At 34.8% G+C, this 13,874-nt stretch overlaps 1 protein-coding gene across 13 annotated transcripts in view; it reads right to left on the reverse strand.

Annotated features, from left to right (window-relative positions):
* Positions 1-854: 854 nt before the first annotated feature.
* NOL4 (nucleolar protein 4) overlaps positions 855-13,874 on the reverse strand; it is a 376,996-nt gene continuing 363,976 nt past the window's right edge. For 12 of the 13 annotated variants that reach the window (XM_054537789.2, XM_054537788.2, XM_024236126.3 and 9 more), the window contains one exon: positions 855-2,788. In XM_054537789.2, coding sequence (XP_054393764.1) covers positions 2,595-2,788 — 194 coding nt within the window. In that variant the 3' untranslated portion in view covers positions 855-2,594. The remainder of the gene's footprint in view (positions 2,789-13,874) is intronic. The other variant, XM_054537798.2, reaches the window with a different exon arrangement.

Here is a 13,874-nt window from a genome sequence, read left to right on the forward strand (position 1 = left end):
TTGATCTCTGTGTTAATGATAGTTTCCTATTTTTTAATCGCCTCATTTGAATGAGAGTATGAACCTTCACTCAGTTTCTCCAAAATGCTCTATAAAGAAATGTGATCTCTTTATTCTGCTGTGACAGAGGGTAAAAAAAGGACCAGGCTGTTTTTCAGGTACAAGTAAAGAAAAAAATGGACTTCATTTTGGCCTTTGTACTCTCCCAGGAATGATGGGAGTCCCAATATACTCATTCTTTTGAACAAATGTGCCAAACACAGAAAATTTGGGGTATTTTGTCCTTGGTGAGTGGATGTGGGAGTTATAATTGAAGATGAAAATGAAATAGAAACAAGAGCACCTTGTTGTAATTTACCTTCTTTACTCCCTTTGCTTCTTAACCATCAAGAATTTTTGACATATACGCTAAATTCAAGCCTGAGTGTTAATTTGCAAAATAGAAACCCTGTCCAAGCCTTTAAATACTATTACAGCAAAAGGCAAAGCATAAAACATGCACTTAAAACAGGCACGTGCTTCATCCAAGATGTTAAATCAGGAAGAACTAAAAAATAACAGGTTACTCCTGAAAAAAAAAAGTAATAAAATATACAAAAATATTCTCTATTCATATTTGAATAATCAAATGAAGTAGTCTTAGCTTCCTAATTTCCTTACCCATTCTTGGAATAAATTCTTTATTAGAATGAATGTTGAAACCCTGGGGGATCTTAGGATATTCTTGAGAAATAAATTTGAAGTGCCAATTTTGTGCTAAATCGGTAGAAAATAGCCTTTTAGATTTTAAAAGTAAATGGCTAAAAATTAAGCATTGTATCCTTCAGAAAGTTTATAAGGTTTGACAATCATTGTTTTAACACAGAAATCTGTTTATTAAACCAAACAAAACAGAAAAAATTATACCAGCCCTCAATTTTTGAATTTTCATTTAAATAAGCAAACTCTAAATCCACATCTTAAAAGATGTTTGTGCAGCTATGTATTTCCAAAATACTCATATTTCAATAAGATTTTCACATTATATTCACCAACAGTATCACAAAAGGTTTTTTTTTGTTTTTTTTTGTTTACATAATTGTAGGAACAGTAATTCTAGAAACACTAGAAGAAAAAAGCATAGCAATGTCCACAGTTACAAGAAAAAGTGCACATTACTCGGTCACAATCACAGTCATTACTTGAAAAACTATATGTAACAAGTAGATAAGAAATATCACTGATGCCTCAAACTCATTGTCAAAAACTGAATGACATAAATTTTACATGAAATAAGGCAAATTCAGGAATGCACAAAGAATTTGTAATCCAATCAAAGCTAAACAACAGAAAAAAGTTGTATAAGAAGCATGAACTAAAGTACTTCTCCCTAAATATTTTAAAAATAGGCTTGCCTCAGTGCACAAAGAAAACATCACTCATGTGTATCCCACACTATAAAATAAGAAAGAAGGGTAAAGTATGGGGGATAGCAGGGCACAGTTCATTGTAAGTTGCAGCTGCATCTGCTGAGAGTTCTTTACATTATTTTTAGCTAGAACTGAAAATTATACAAATCATATCAGGAGACGTAATGGTCTTTTTGGAAACTATTTCTAAAAGAAATGAAAAGAACTACACACAAGAGTGCAAATTTTCAGATTGTCACTTGCAACCTCTTAACATTCAGTCATGTACATCCAGGTGCTGCTAGAGGGATGCCTGGAGACAGCAGCGGCAATCAGGAACGAGCAGCTCTAAGAAACCAAGGTGTGATTATTTTTCAACAATATGTGTTGTCATTATTAAAAAAAATTCTGGGATGAAAACTGCTATGATAAAGTTGCAGTGTTGAGTGGGGTTTTTGAGATCAGCATGAGAGCAGAAATGCAGGCTTCTCTTGGTAGTAGTTCCTGATGTGACGATTGAAAGAACGTAGGCAAGGGTTTTTCCAGCATCAAGTGTTATTTTTGTAGAAAGAATTTGGAAAGAGGAGAAGGCAAAGGGATGTGGAAAAAGTACTTACAGTAGTTTCTCAAAACAGTTTTCTTTTAGGACCTATGAAAAAGTTACCAAAGTAAAAATGACAAGTTTGAATGAAAAACAAGTTTTCTTTTTATAAAAATTACATATTTTTTTAAAATACAAGATCCTTTTCATTGTTGTTATATCCTGTAGCAACAAGAAATTTGGCTTTTTTTTTTTTTTTTTTTTTTTTTTTTTGCCAGGTACTTCAGCTTTCAGTCCAATGAGTCAGTAGCAAATTCCACTAATATTTCAGCTGGATCTGGAACTATTGTTTTATACCACAAGCTTCTTCTGTTTTATCCTTGAATTAAGAATAGATAGCCTTTTATGCCCCTGATATTTATGCTGACACACTAAAACAAAAAGCAATAGGCTGGACATATTAAAGTATCTCAAGTACTTCAGAGGTCAGAGTTCCTTTGAAGCACCTTAACACATCACTTAGGGATCAAGGACAATGTGGCATAATGGAAGTATTTCTCTTAAAAGACTGTGCAGTAAGACCAGAAGTATCTCTGTTGGGAAATCAAAATGTCATTAGTGGAAACTGCAAATTTAGACCTCAGTGAATATGGTGGTCGTCTGTCTCAGTTCTGTTGTAAAATAAGATTTTCCAGTTCATCTGCAGATCGCAATAAAAATGCAGCTGATTCTCGATATCCTGCAACAAGCTGTCTCACGGCATTGATTTCAGTTGGACTCAGCTGGGGTCTGGAGTTTGAGCTGCTGGAGGATCCTGAGCTAGTCGCCAATTGTCTCTTCATGCTGAGATCAGTGGGTCCTAGAAAGAAAATCATCACAAAATTAGACATAAATATTATTTGTTCCAGCATCTTGGATGTGAGCATTCAATAAATTATAGTTGAATGAATTCATGAATTCTTCCACAAAAAGCTAGTGATCTCTTTGATCAAATACATCTACTCTCAGAAAGATTAATGAGCAATGTAATGGTAACCAAGTGGCTTCTCTTTGGTCTTCTCTCAGATGCCCGAATCAGCCTCTGGAAATCACTTCTTGCTGTGGAGAGATGGTGAAAACTTTCTTGGAACATGTGTTTTTTGAAAAATTCAATTTTAAATCTGTCTTCCATATGTTGTAGAAGCTTCTCATGTAGCATAACATGATGGGAATTACAAACATTTTTCATTTGTTACATTCATTAACAGATATCTTAGACCCCATCAATTTGCAATTTTAAAAAAACTGTGATGCTAATGACTTTAGAGTACAAACTAGTCAACTTAGCAAAAAGGAAACTAAGGACTAAAGGACTTCAGGAATATGTTTAGAGTTTGACAACGTTTCAGTGGCACAACCAGGACTTGACTTAAGTATTTTATTATTATTATTTTTCATTTCAGGCAGATGTTGTTTACCATGTTGATTAATATTAAAAGTGTTGACATATTACATTGGAATTTGCTTTAGAAGTGCAATAAGTAAGTGATTACTGCAAACAATACCACAGAGAACCTAGACATTTGGAATACTGACTTAAGTGTTTAGGAATTTAATGTCATCTCTGTATTTATTTGCACAAAACACATTCATGTGCCGAAACCTTTTTTTCTTACATATTTGAGCCATCTGGTGGGTATGCTTTTTGACAACGTTTTGTAAATTTTTATTTAAAAATTATTTATAAAGTTATTTAAAATCTTTCATTCAGTCATTTGTGTTGAGAAGATACTTCTTTCAATTATTCTTTAAGTGTTCACTTTTATACTTCTTAGCTGACATTAAGCATTTACTGTAATTATTAAATTTGCAGTATTAAATTTAAATCCTTGAATAAAACAGTACTAAGCACATAACTAAACATGTGTTCCAAAACTGTAATGATTCTATAACTTGAAAATGTTTTAACAGATTTTTCCTAAACATGCGTAAATTTTCAGATAATGGTATTCATTTTGTGAACTAAAACAAGAGATGTTATTTTATCCTTTTGGTTCTCCTTGAAGCATGATGGAGATAGGTCAAGACCCAACCCTCTCCACCCCCTACCTCCGCAAAGGAGACAGATGTCCCATGAGAGGGAAATAGCTTCACTTGAATTTAATTAGAGCAGAGACAAGACTAGCACACAAGAACTCTGACATCTGAGAGAAATGTATTTCCACTTCTGTAGTGGCCTTTCAAAGCTTTGATTTTTCTAGCAGGACTTAGGTTCCATTTGTTCTGCTATTTACAAAATCATGAGACTGACACAACAAGCTGGAAGAGAGATGTGTGATGTCATATTTGCAAACAGAAGTTACTGAACCTGTGTTGAGGCAAATCATTAAATTGAGTTTATTTGGAAAGTTCTGAGTGGATTAAAAAGGCATTATAACAGGCGTAGTGGTCCCCAGATGAACCCACTTTAAGTTTTGTTTTTCTTTATATTTAAGAAGCCCAGTACCAGGACAGATATTTATAACAGATATTGAAAGGGTTTTCCTCTCAGCTATGTCGTTATCTAGTATCTGGTTGGCTGACTATCATTATTTCATTACAAGGTGTAACATTTTGATGGTTTTTGTTGTCAATCCAAGTTGATTGGCATCCTTAACTAGAATTGAGGAAGGGTTGAGGCTAGGGCTCCAGTTCTTTCTAAAGTGAGGGAGATTGATTTTATTCTAATCAGCAGTTTTTGAATTACACCCTACCGCTGGCTCAGTGTTCTAAGCTTCCAAACCAAGACCTAGCTTTCACTTTCCTTCAGACCTTTGTTAGCACAGGCACAGTCTAGAGAAAGCTCTGCCATTTGGAGGCTATTCACACCTCCAAGTTGTTATTATTCTTTGTCTGGAAGCAAGTTGACATCATTATCTTGGCTTTTTTCAGATCTGCAGGATCAGGATAGAGTGCATAAACCAAAACTATAAGGAGACCTTTAGCTGAGTGTTTGTTATCCATGTCTTCACTACTATGGGGTTGGGTAAGGAATCAAGCTAAAGTAAAAATATTTGCAAATAAACAAGATATTTCACTAGTGACCAAATGGCCCTCACTGATTATCGCTACCATTCATTTCTGCCTCATTGAGTGAATCCCATACTTGACTGGTTTGGCTTAATTATCCCCAACAGTATGATCTGATTAGAATGCATATCAATTACAAGTAAAAAATCAAATTTTATAAAGATGCTACATTTAATGAAGTCTAGGAAAGTATTCTTGGAGACCTGCTAAAATCTCACACAAGGCTACTGAGAAGCATGGTTCTGGAAAAGCTGGACCAGTTAACAAGAAAATGACCAAGGGTAATGACACAAAAGATACTTCAAGAGAAATGATTTTGATATCCAAGGTTAAAGGCACACACCAAGGCAACTTGCTAGGTCCACATTTATCTAAGTGCCCACATTTTTACCAAAGTGATGCGAACCTGCTTTATGATCATTCTGAAAATATAAGAGATAAAAGATATTTCATGCTAACATACAATGCTGTTTGAAAAATTAAGCTCCACATACCAAAACAAATTATTTATTCATTTTTTGAGGTTTGAGGGATATTTAAGTTATAAATAAATTTCAGTTAAATGAAAATGTATATTTTCATTTTACTTCTTCATTTTCTTTTTCTTCATTTTATTTTTCAAATTAAGTTATCAGTTGAATATTTCTCCCCTGTTTATGGTGCATTTTTGGTTGTTGTTTTAAATAGACTTATTTTTGTGGTCATATTTTAGTGTCATTTATCCTTAGGTAGTAGGGCCCCTTAGGACAAAGTTTTGTTTTTGCAGTGTAAATTCTCTTTGAAAGACTATGGTATACATTTTTATTTATCAAAAATTAGACTGAAGGTAAGAATGCAAGGCCCATAAACGCAGGCACCCTTTGTGTCTCATTTACCATATCATTCTGTGGAGCTGTGTTTGTGCCTGGCACAAAGGAAGCCTCAATAATAATCAGTGACTGATCGATGTTTGTGTAACCAATAAATGAGAAGTGCCAGATTCTTTCTATAGCCAATAATTAAGAAATAGGAAATAAGTGATGTTATTAATAACACTAGTTATGGTTAAAACAAAACTAGTAGACATAAAACACAATGGTTTAATGTGACTTATTCAAGTAAAGTAACCTCTAATATATGGAAATATTATTATTGCCATAAAAGTCATCTAAAATTGTAAAAATGTAATTGCTTGAGTACAGTGATTTCCACATGAATCATTGCTGATAGAGAAAAATAAGTTATTGTCCATTTCCTAAATAATCATGTTTGCTTCACCACTAAATATTACCACAAGTCCTGAGTTGAATATAAAATAATTCCTAGCTTCATACAGCCTTCTCCTATGTTCCCTTCTTCAGCTAGGACCTCCACTCCCAAGTAATAGACTATGAAATGTCTGGATAACTGGCAATTAATTTAACAATTTAAATAAGTGAAGAACATTTTAAATTAATTCTTTACTATAGGGGTTGGTGAAATTTTTAAACAAAGAACAAGGTAGTAAATATTTTAGTCATCTTAAGCCATGAGGCAGAATTGCAGATATTAATATGTAGGTACTTATACAAAAAGAGAGAAAGCAGATTTTTACAACGTTCTCATGGACAAAATTCAAAGTATAACAATTGAGTCTTTTTTTTTTAAATAAAGGTCTACTAATGAGGAGAGTAAAAAGCTTTTTTCTTAATTGAGCTTCACCGTTAGTGTTCCTTTTCATCAAAATCAATTGCAAATGTTCATCTATTAATGAAGATTTGTAGTGATATTTTATGTGTTTCATCTTTGAAAATGTCTTTTTATACAGTTAAGTATTTTCAAATACTTTTATCAGGTCACAACCATATTATTTTAATTGAGCATATTCATCACTTAAAAGTCATTATAGAATTCTATTAGATCCTTCTCCTGATAGTTACCTTTTATTAGGTCAATACACTGCAGATTAATTACTTCCAATTAAAGTTTAAACTGGAAGCTCCTCAACTGAAGAGTGAAAAGGAATTTGAAATATAAGAATTTACTTTGCGTTTGCATCAATGTACTAAAATATTGCTGAGTCTGTGGTATGTGCTCAGAAAATATATCCACTGCAAATCTGCTTGGGAATGGAGATTTTACTTCTTGTTTTAACTTCTGATAGGACAAGAAGTTTATAAGCAGTTTTCTATTACTGTGATTCAAACAATATTGGCCATCATCAAAATAACTTTACCACAGCATAAGCTTTGCATATAAGTACTGTTTTATCTTGTAATTTCAGATCGAATTCAACAAGAAACATTGCCAATTCTGCAGCAAAAATTAATTTCCAAAACCATTGAGTGTTTACTGATACTGTCTGAGAGCAGTTCTTATTCAGAAAAAATTTAATCTTAGCCCTGATCTGAAAAAAATTTGTAATAAAACCTTACCAGGAAGCCATCAAACTGCTGTGTGGTAGGAAAACTCAGTATATTCAGATTCTATTCTGACAAAATTTCACAGTAATGAACATGGTTAATTGATGAGAACAAATGAAGTTTAAAGATGATAGTACTGTTTTAACCATGAATGAAATACTGAAGTGTTTTCCACAATACAACTGCTAATGGCTCTTTCAAGGAATAACCATATGCTTTATGTTTTAAGAAACTTTGTAAATATGTCCAAATAACCCTCTTTGTGCTTCACACCTCTTAGTTCCACTTTGAATTGTATTGAATTAGTTTTTTTGCAACTTTGAAAATATTCTCACCTATAGGTGTTCCACACTTACTATTCATAGAGGCTAATTATTCATCACTTCAAACTTATCATTGACTCCTCCAATAAGCAACAGCAGAGTAGTATTAGTACCATCTCAACGCAAGAGGCAAGGAAAACTACTTCAAACTAAAGTTACCTTGTTTGTTAATTGACTATTTATATTACCAATATTTCAATTTCCTCAAGCTTTCAAGCACTGTTCTTGCCATAATGCTGAAAGTCTTAAGAAGGCTTATTTTTCTGGACACAATTCTTTAGTTTTGCAGTAAAATGTGATTTAATAAACTTGCTATCAGTAAATGAAGTGATTTTCCCTGGTTGGCTAACAAATTCGCCACTTGAAAACTTTGTTTGTAGGCCATTTCATTTCTTATTTTTGTGATCAGATGTTTAATCAAGGTATTCATGATGATATTGTAGTTCTTTTGCCAAAGAGTAAAAAAAAATCAACTATAAAACCTCAGGATTTTAGCTAAGTTAGCTAATATAGATAAAGTAACCATCCAGCACAATGCCTGGTTATACTAGATATTCTATAAGTGGTAATTTCCTTCTCCAGATGACTGAATATTTATCAGTGGGCTAAAGATATCTAAAATATCACACTAAATATGCATTGCTAGATTCAACATGCTAATGAGTTTCATTTATATTCACAAGTGTGATTACACTATAATTTGCCTTTCTAATACTCTTTTTGATGATAGAATTATAGTAGCATCATAAAATGAGCTGGAGTACTTTCTCCTCTTTTATCCATTTTTCCTTCTTTTAGAATTGTTTGTCTAAAGTGAAGATTATCTAGCCTTTGAAGCCTTGGTAAAAATTTGTAAAACCATCAGAGTCTGATATTTTTTAATGGGCAGATTTTTATAATACTGATTCTATTTGTGTAATGGTTACAAGTTCATTGGGAATATCCATTTTTGAATTAATATTGGCCAATTATGCTTTTGTAAAACATGGTCTAATATCTCTAAACTTTCAAGTATAATGGTATAAAAATATGAATTTTATACTTTTTAAACTTTTTTTTAAAATTTCTATTATGTTTCATCTGTCTTTATTCATCTTGTCATATTTTTAAAAAAGCCCTTTCAAGAATGCTGCTTTTGCCTTTGTTAGTCTTCCCTATTGCTTCTTTGATTTGTATTTAATCAATTTTTTCACTTACTCTATTGTCTTTGGGTTTTCTCTGTTTTGACTTCTCAGGTTAAATCATTGGTTCATTAACTTTCTATTTTTTTCTAATGTGTATGCCAAAATACTAAATTAGTTATATTCCATAAATCTAGTTATGTAGCATTTTCATGTTTGATAATTATAAATACTTCTTAACACAATGTGATCTGTATGTTAATGATTATTTTGTTGTTTCCATTTGCTTAGGTGGTCAATATATGTGAAAGAATATGTATTGTTAGACAGTTGGGGGTCAGATTCTAGATATAGCTATTAGATTAAATTTTAATTATTTCTTTCAAATCCAAATGTTTTTCTGGTGTATCTTTTTTTGTTTATTTTTGGTTTTTCTGAGAGACTTGTGTCAAAACTCTATGACTATCATTATGACTTTCAATTTCTCCTTGCTATTTTGTTACTTTTTAATTTAATTTTGAGGCTTTGCTATTGGGGTACATAGTTGTATTAGTCCATTCTTATACTGCTATAAATACCAGAGGCCAGGCATAGTGGCTTACGCCTGTAATCCTACCACTTTGGGAGGCCAAGGTGGGTGGATCACTTGTGGTCAGGTGTACAAGACCAGCCTGACCAACATGGTGAAACCTAGTCTCTACTAAAAATACAAAAATTAGCCCAGCATGGTGGTGGGCACCTGTAATCCCAGCTACTTGGGAGGCTAAGAAGGAGAATGGCTTGAGTTCAGGAGGCAGAGGTTTCAGTGGGCCGAGATCATGCCACTACACTCCAGCCTGGGGGGACAGAGTGAGAATCTGTTTCAGAAATAAATAAATAAATAAATAAATAAATAAAATGAAAATACATACCCAAGACTGGGTTATTTTAACAAGGAAAGAGGTTTAATTGACTCACAGTTATGCATGGCTGGTGAGGCCTCAGGAAACTTACAGTCATGGCAGAAGGAAAGCAGGCATATCTTACAAGGTGGCAGGCGAGAGAGCACATGTGAAGGTGGAACTGTCAAACACTTATAAAACTATCAGATCTTGTGAAAACTCACTATCATGAGAACAGCATGGGGGAAACAACCCCCATGATCCAATCACCTCCCACCAGGTCCCTCCCAAAACACACGGGGATAATGGGAATTACAATTTGAGAGGAGATTTGGGTGGGGACACAGAGCCAAACTATATTCTGCCCCTACCTCCTCCCAAATCTCACATCCTTTTTACATTTCAAAACCAATCATGCCTCCCTGATAGTCTCCCAAAACCTTAACTCATTCCAGCATTAACCCAAAAGTCCAAGTCCTAAGTCTCATCTGAGACAAGGCAATGCCCTTCTGTCTAGGAGTTTGAGCAAGTTAGTGATTGTTACTTTTGCACCAACATAATAGTTACTTCCAAGATACAGTGGGGTTACAGGCATTGGATAAATGCTTTTATTCCAAATGGGAGAAACTGGCCAAAACAAAGAGGCTACAGGCCCCATACAAGTCTGAAACCCAGTTGGGCAGTCATTAAATCTTAAAGCTCTGAAATGATCTCCTTTGACTCATGTCTCACATCCAGGGCATGCTGATGCACAGGGTGGTCTCTCACAGCCTTGGGCAGCTCCCTCATGAGCTGGCATTGAGTGACTGAGGCTTTTTCAGGCACATGGTGCAAGTTGTCAGTGGATCTACCATTCTGGGGTCTGGAGGATGGTGGCCCTCTTCTAGGCAGTGCCCCAGTGGGGAATCCATGTGGGGACTCCAATCCCACATTTCCCTTCCACACAGCCCTAATGGAGATTCTCCATGAGGGCTCCATCCCTGCAGCAGACTTCTGCCTGGATATCCAGGTGTTCCCATACAGCCTCCAAAATCCAGGCAGAGGTTCCCAAGTCTCAATTCTTGACTTCTGTACACCAACAGGTCAATCACCATGTGGAAGCCACAAAGACCTGGGGACTGCATCCCCTGAAGCAATGGCTGAAACTTTACCTTGGCCCCTTTTAGCCACAACTGGAGCTGGAGTGGCTGGGATGCAGGGCACCAAGTCCCAAGGCTGCACACAGCAGCAAGTCCTGGGCTTGGCCCAGGAAACAATTTGTTCCTCCTAGACCTCCAGGCCTATGATGGGAGTTACTGCTGCCAAGATCTCTGACATGCCCTGGAGATATTTTCCCCTTTGTCTTGGTATTGACATTCTGCTCCTCTTTACTTATGCAAATTTCTGTAGCTGGTTTGAATTTCTCCCCAGAAATGGGTTTTTCTTTTCTATCTCATTGTGAGACCACAAACTTTTCTAACTTTTATGCCCTGTTTCCCTTTGAAACATAAGTTCTAATTTCAGATCATCTCTCTCAAGTTCAAAGTTCCACAGATCTAGGGCAGTGGCAGATTGCCACCAGCATAGCAACAGTGGCCTTTGCTCCAGTTCCCAAGAAGTTTCTCATCTCCACCTGAGACCACTTCAACCTGGACTTCATTGTCCACATCATTATCAGCATTTTGGTCAAAACCATTCAACAAGTCTCTAGGAAGTTCCAAACTCTCCCACATCTTCCTGTTTTCCTCTGAGCCCTCCAAACTGTTCCAACCTCTGCCCCTTACCCAGTTCCAAAGTTGCTTCCACATTTTCAGGTTATCTTTATAGCAGTTTCCCCCTGTCTGTGGTACCAATTTCCTATATTAGTCTATTCTCACACTGCTATAAAGAAATACCTGAGACTGGATAATTTATAAAGGAAAGAGGTTTAACTGACTCATAATTCTGCATGCCTGGGGAGGCCCTGGAAACTTACAATCATGGCAGAAGCGGAAGTTAACACATCTTATATGGTGGCAGGTGAGAGAGTACATGAAGGAGGAACTGTCAAACACTAATAAAACCATCGGACCTCATGAGAACTCACTTACCTTCATGAGAACAGCATGAGGGAAATCTTTCCCATGATTTAATCACCTCCCATCACATCCCTCCCTCGACAAGTAGTGATTATGGGGATTACAATTTGAGATGAGATTTGGGTGGGGAAACAGAGCCAAACCATATCAATAGTACCTAGACAATTGTTATCTTCTGATGAACGGTTACTCTCGTTATTAGTTAATAAATATTTAATTCCCCTAAGCTTTCATATTAACGCCAATTACAATGGTTCCTCAGTATCTTTGGGAACTTGGGTCCAGGATACCAAAATCCAGGATACTCAAGTCCTTTATATTAAATGACATAGTATTTGGATATAACCCATGTGCATCCTCTGGTATGTTTAAAACCATCTCTCAATTACTTATAATACTGAATATAATGTAAATGCTATATAAATATTTGTTATACTGTATGTTTTCATTTGTATTATTTTTGTTGTATTGTTACTTTAGATTTTTTTCCAATATTTTTGATCTGCAGTTGGTTCAATCTGGAGATATGGAGCCCACTGACACAGAGGGACAGCTGTAATGTCATACACCCTCACATAAAAATTCTTTCAATAATTCTGCAAGACTGTATTTTATCTGGATCACTGCTATCAAAAAAGAACTACATTTTATTTATGCATCCACCTGAGAATTTGTCCTTTAACAAATGGTGGATAACAACAGAACCAAATATGAGATGTAAGTATCTGGTCTTGGAACTCTCCATCTTCAGATAACTTATCCTTTGATTAGAGAAAAGATTGATACTACAGTTTGGTGGTAACTGTGTCTCTTCTGTAGTCTATGTCAAACCGAAGTCATTTTCAAACCAGTTAGGTCTAACTGTAACCCTAATATGATTGTGCTTTCAAATACTTAACTCTTCCTGATGTCATTAAGTTTACACTTCTCTATTTAGTTAACACTGATTAATCAATATTAGGTTACCAATAAATAGTATACTTTTCTACAAAGTAACAAGTTGCTAAGATACATATTGTACACATACTTAAGAAAATACAAAAAGCAAGATATGTATCACTGTCAAGTCCAAGTAACTGTTTAAGGCATTATGCAAGGGAGAAAAGAGAACCTTATAGATTGTACTCCCCCACCAAAGTTGTAAGACTTCTTTCTAGCAAAGCTAAGGATCAAACATTGACAGCATTTGCAGGTTAAATTAGATCCCCTTCATAATATATTCCTGGACTGATTTGAGGGCAATTTTGAATGTTTACTTAAAACATTAATTTTAGTTTAAGACTGTAAATATCAATCTCCCACACGTTTGAAAAATTAAGTACTGCAAAACTCAAATCTCCTGGACCTGCTTTTTTTAAATTCTAAATTTTTACACCAATTAAAACATTTTAAAATCTTCTTTTCCCACTGTCTTTATCCATTTGTGTTTTAGTTCATTTTTCTGATCTAAATTCACCTTGTTTAAAAAAAGAGAGAAAAATTGCTGTTGAACATCTCAGCACTTTTGCTTTTTATCTAAGGGGGTTTTCTACACATTCAATTTAAAGAGAAGCAGTTATTTGCCACATTGGCCTTTCTAATCTTTCCTCTACTTGCATTGGCTAATTCCCAGTACTCAGCTATGTAAACTGCCTGAGTTTATTCAGTAAATGACCTTTCTACCGAAGCTTCAAATTCAGTATTTTGTGGAGACCTAACTAATCCTTTGATAAATCACAGGATAACCTAAAGTGAGAATCAGTGTCCCATCAGTTTTAGAAATTTGTAGAGGGAAAGACTCCTAGCATGCTTCTGTTTCCAGGCAATTTTTGGCTTCTGGGAAAAGATACAAATACTGCAGGAGAGAGAAGAGTTACTTTTTAATTTAAGCTGAACAAACATACTATATAAGGGCATAATGATTTACTGTATTATTTGTTTATGTATATATTTACATACATGTATACATTTTCAAATAACAGGAAGCAATCCCTAAAACCAGAAAGAATAAAGCATGAATTTATTATTCTTCAGAGAGCCTATGAGGTAAAAAATATCACAATTGCTTAGACCATTGGGTTCTCTGGCCACTGTTAAAGAAAAGAGAATATTATGATTTGTACTCCCCTACCATTCATAATTCAACTTCATTTCT

This window comes from Pongo abelii, chromosome 17, assembly GCF_028885655.2.
Source record: "Pongo abelii isolate AG06213 chromosome 17, NHGRI_mPonAbe1-v2.0_pri, whole genome shotgun sequence".
In the NCBI taxonomy this organism is placed as follows: domain Eukaryota; kingdom Metazoa; phylum Chordata; class Mammalia; order Primates; family Hominidae; genus Pongo; species Pongo abelii.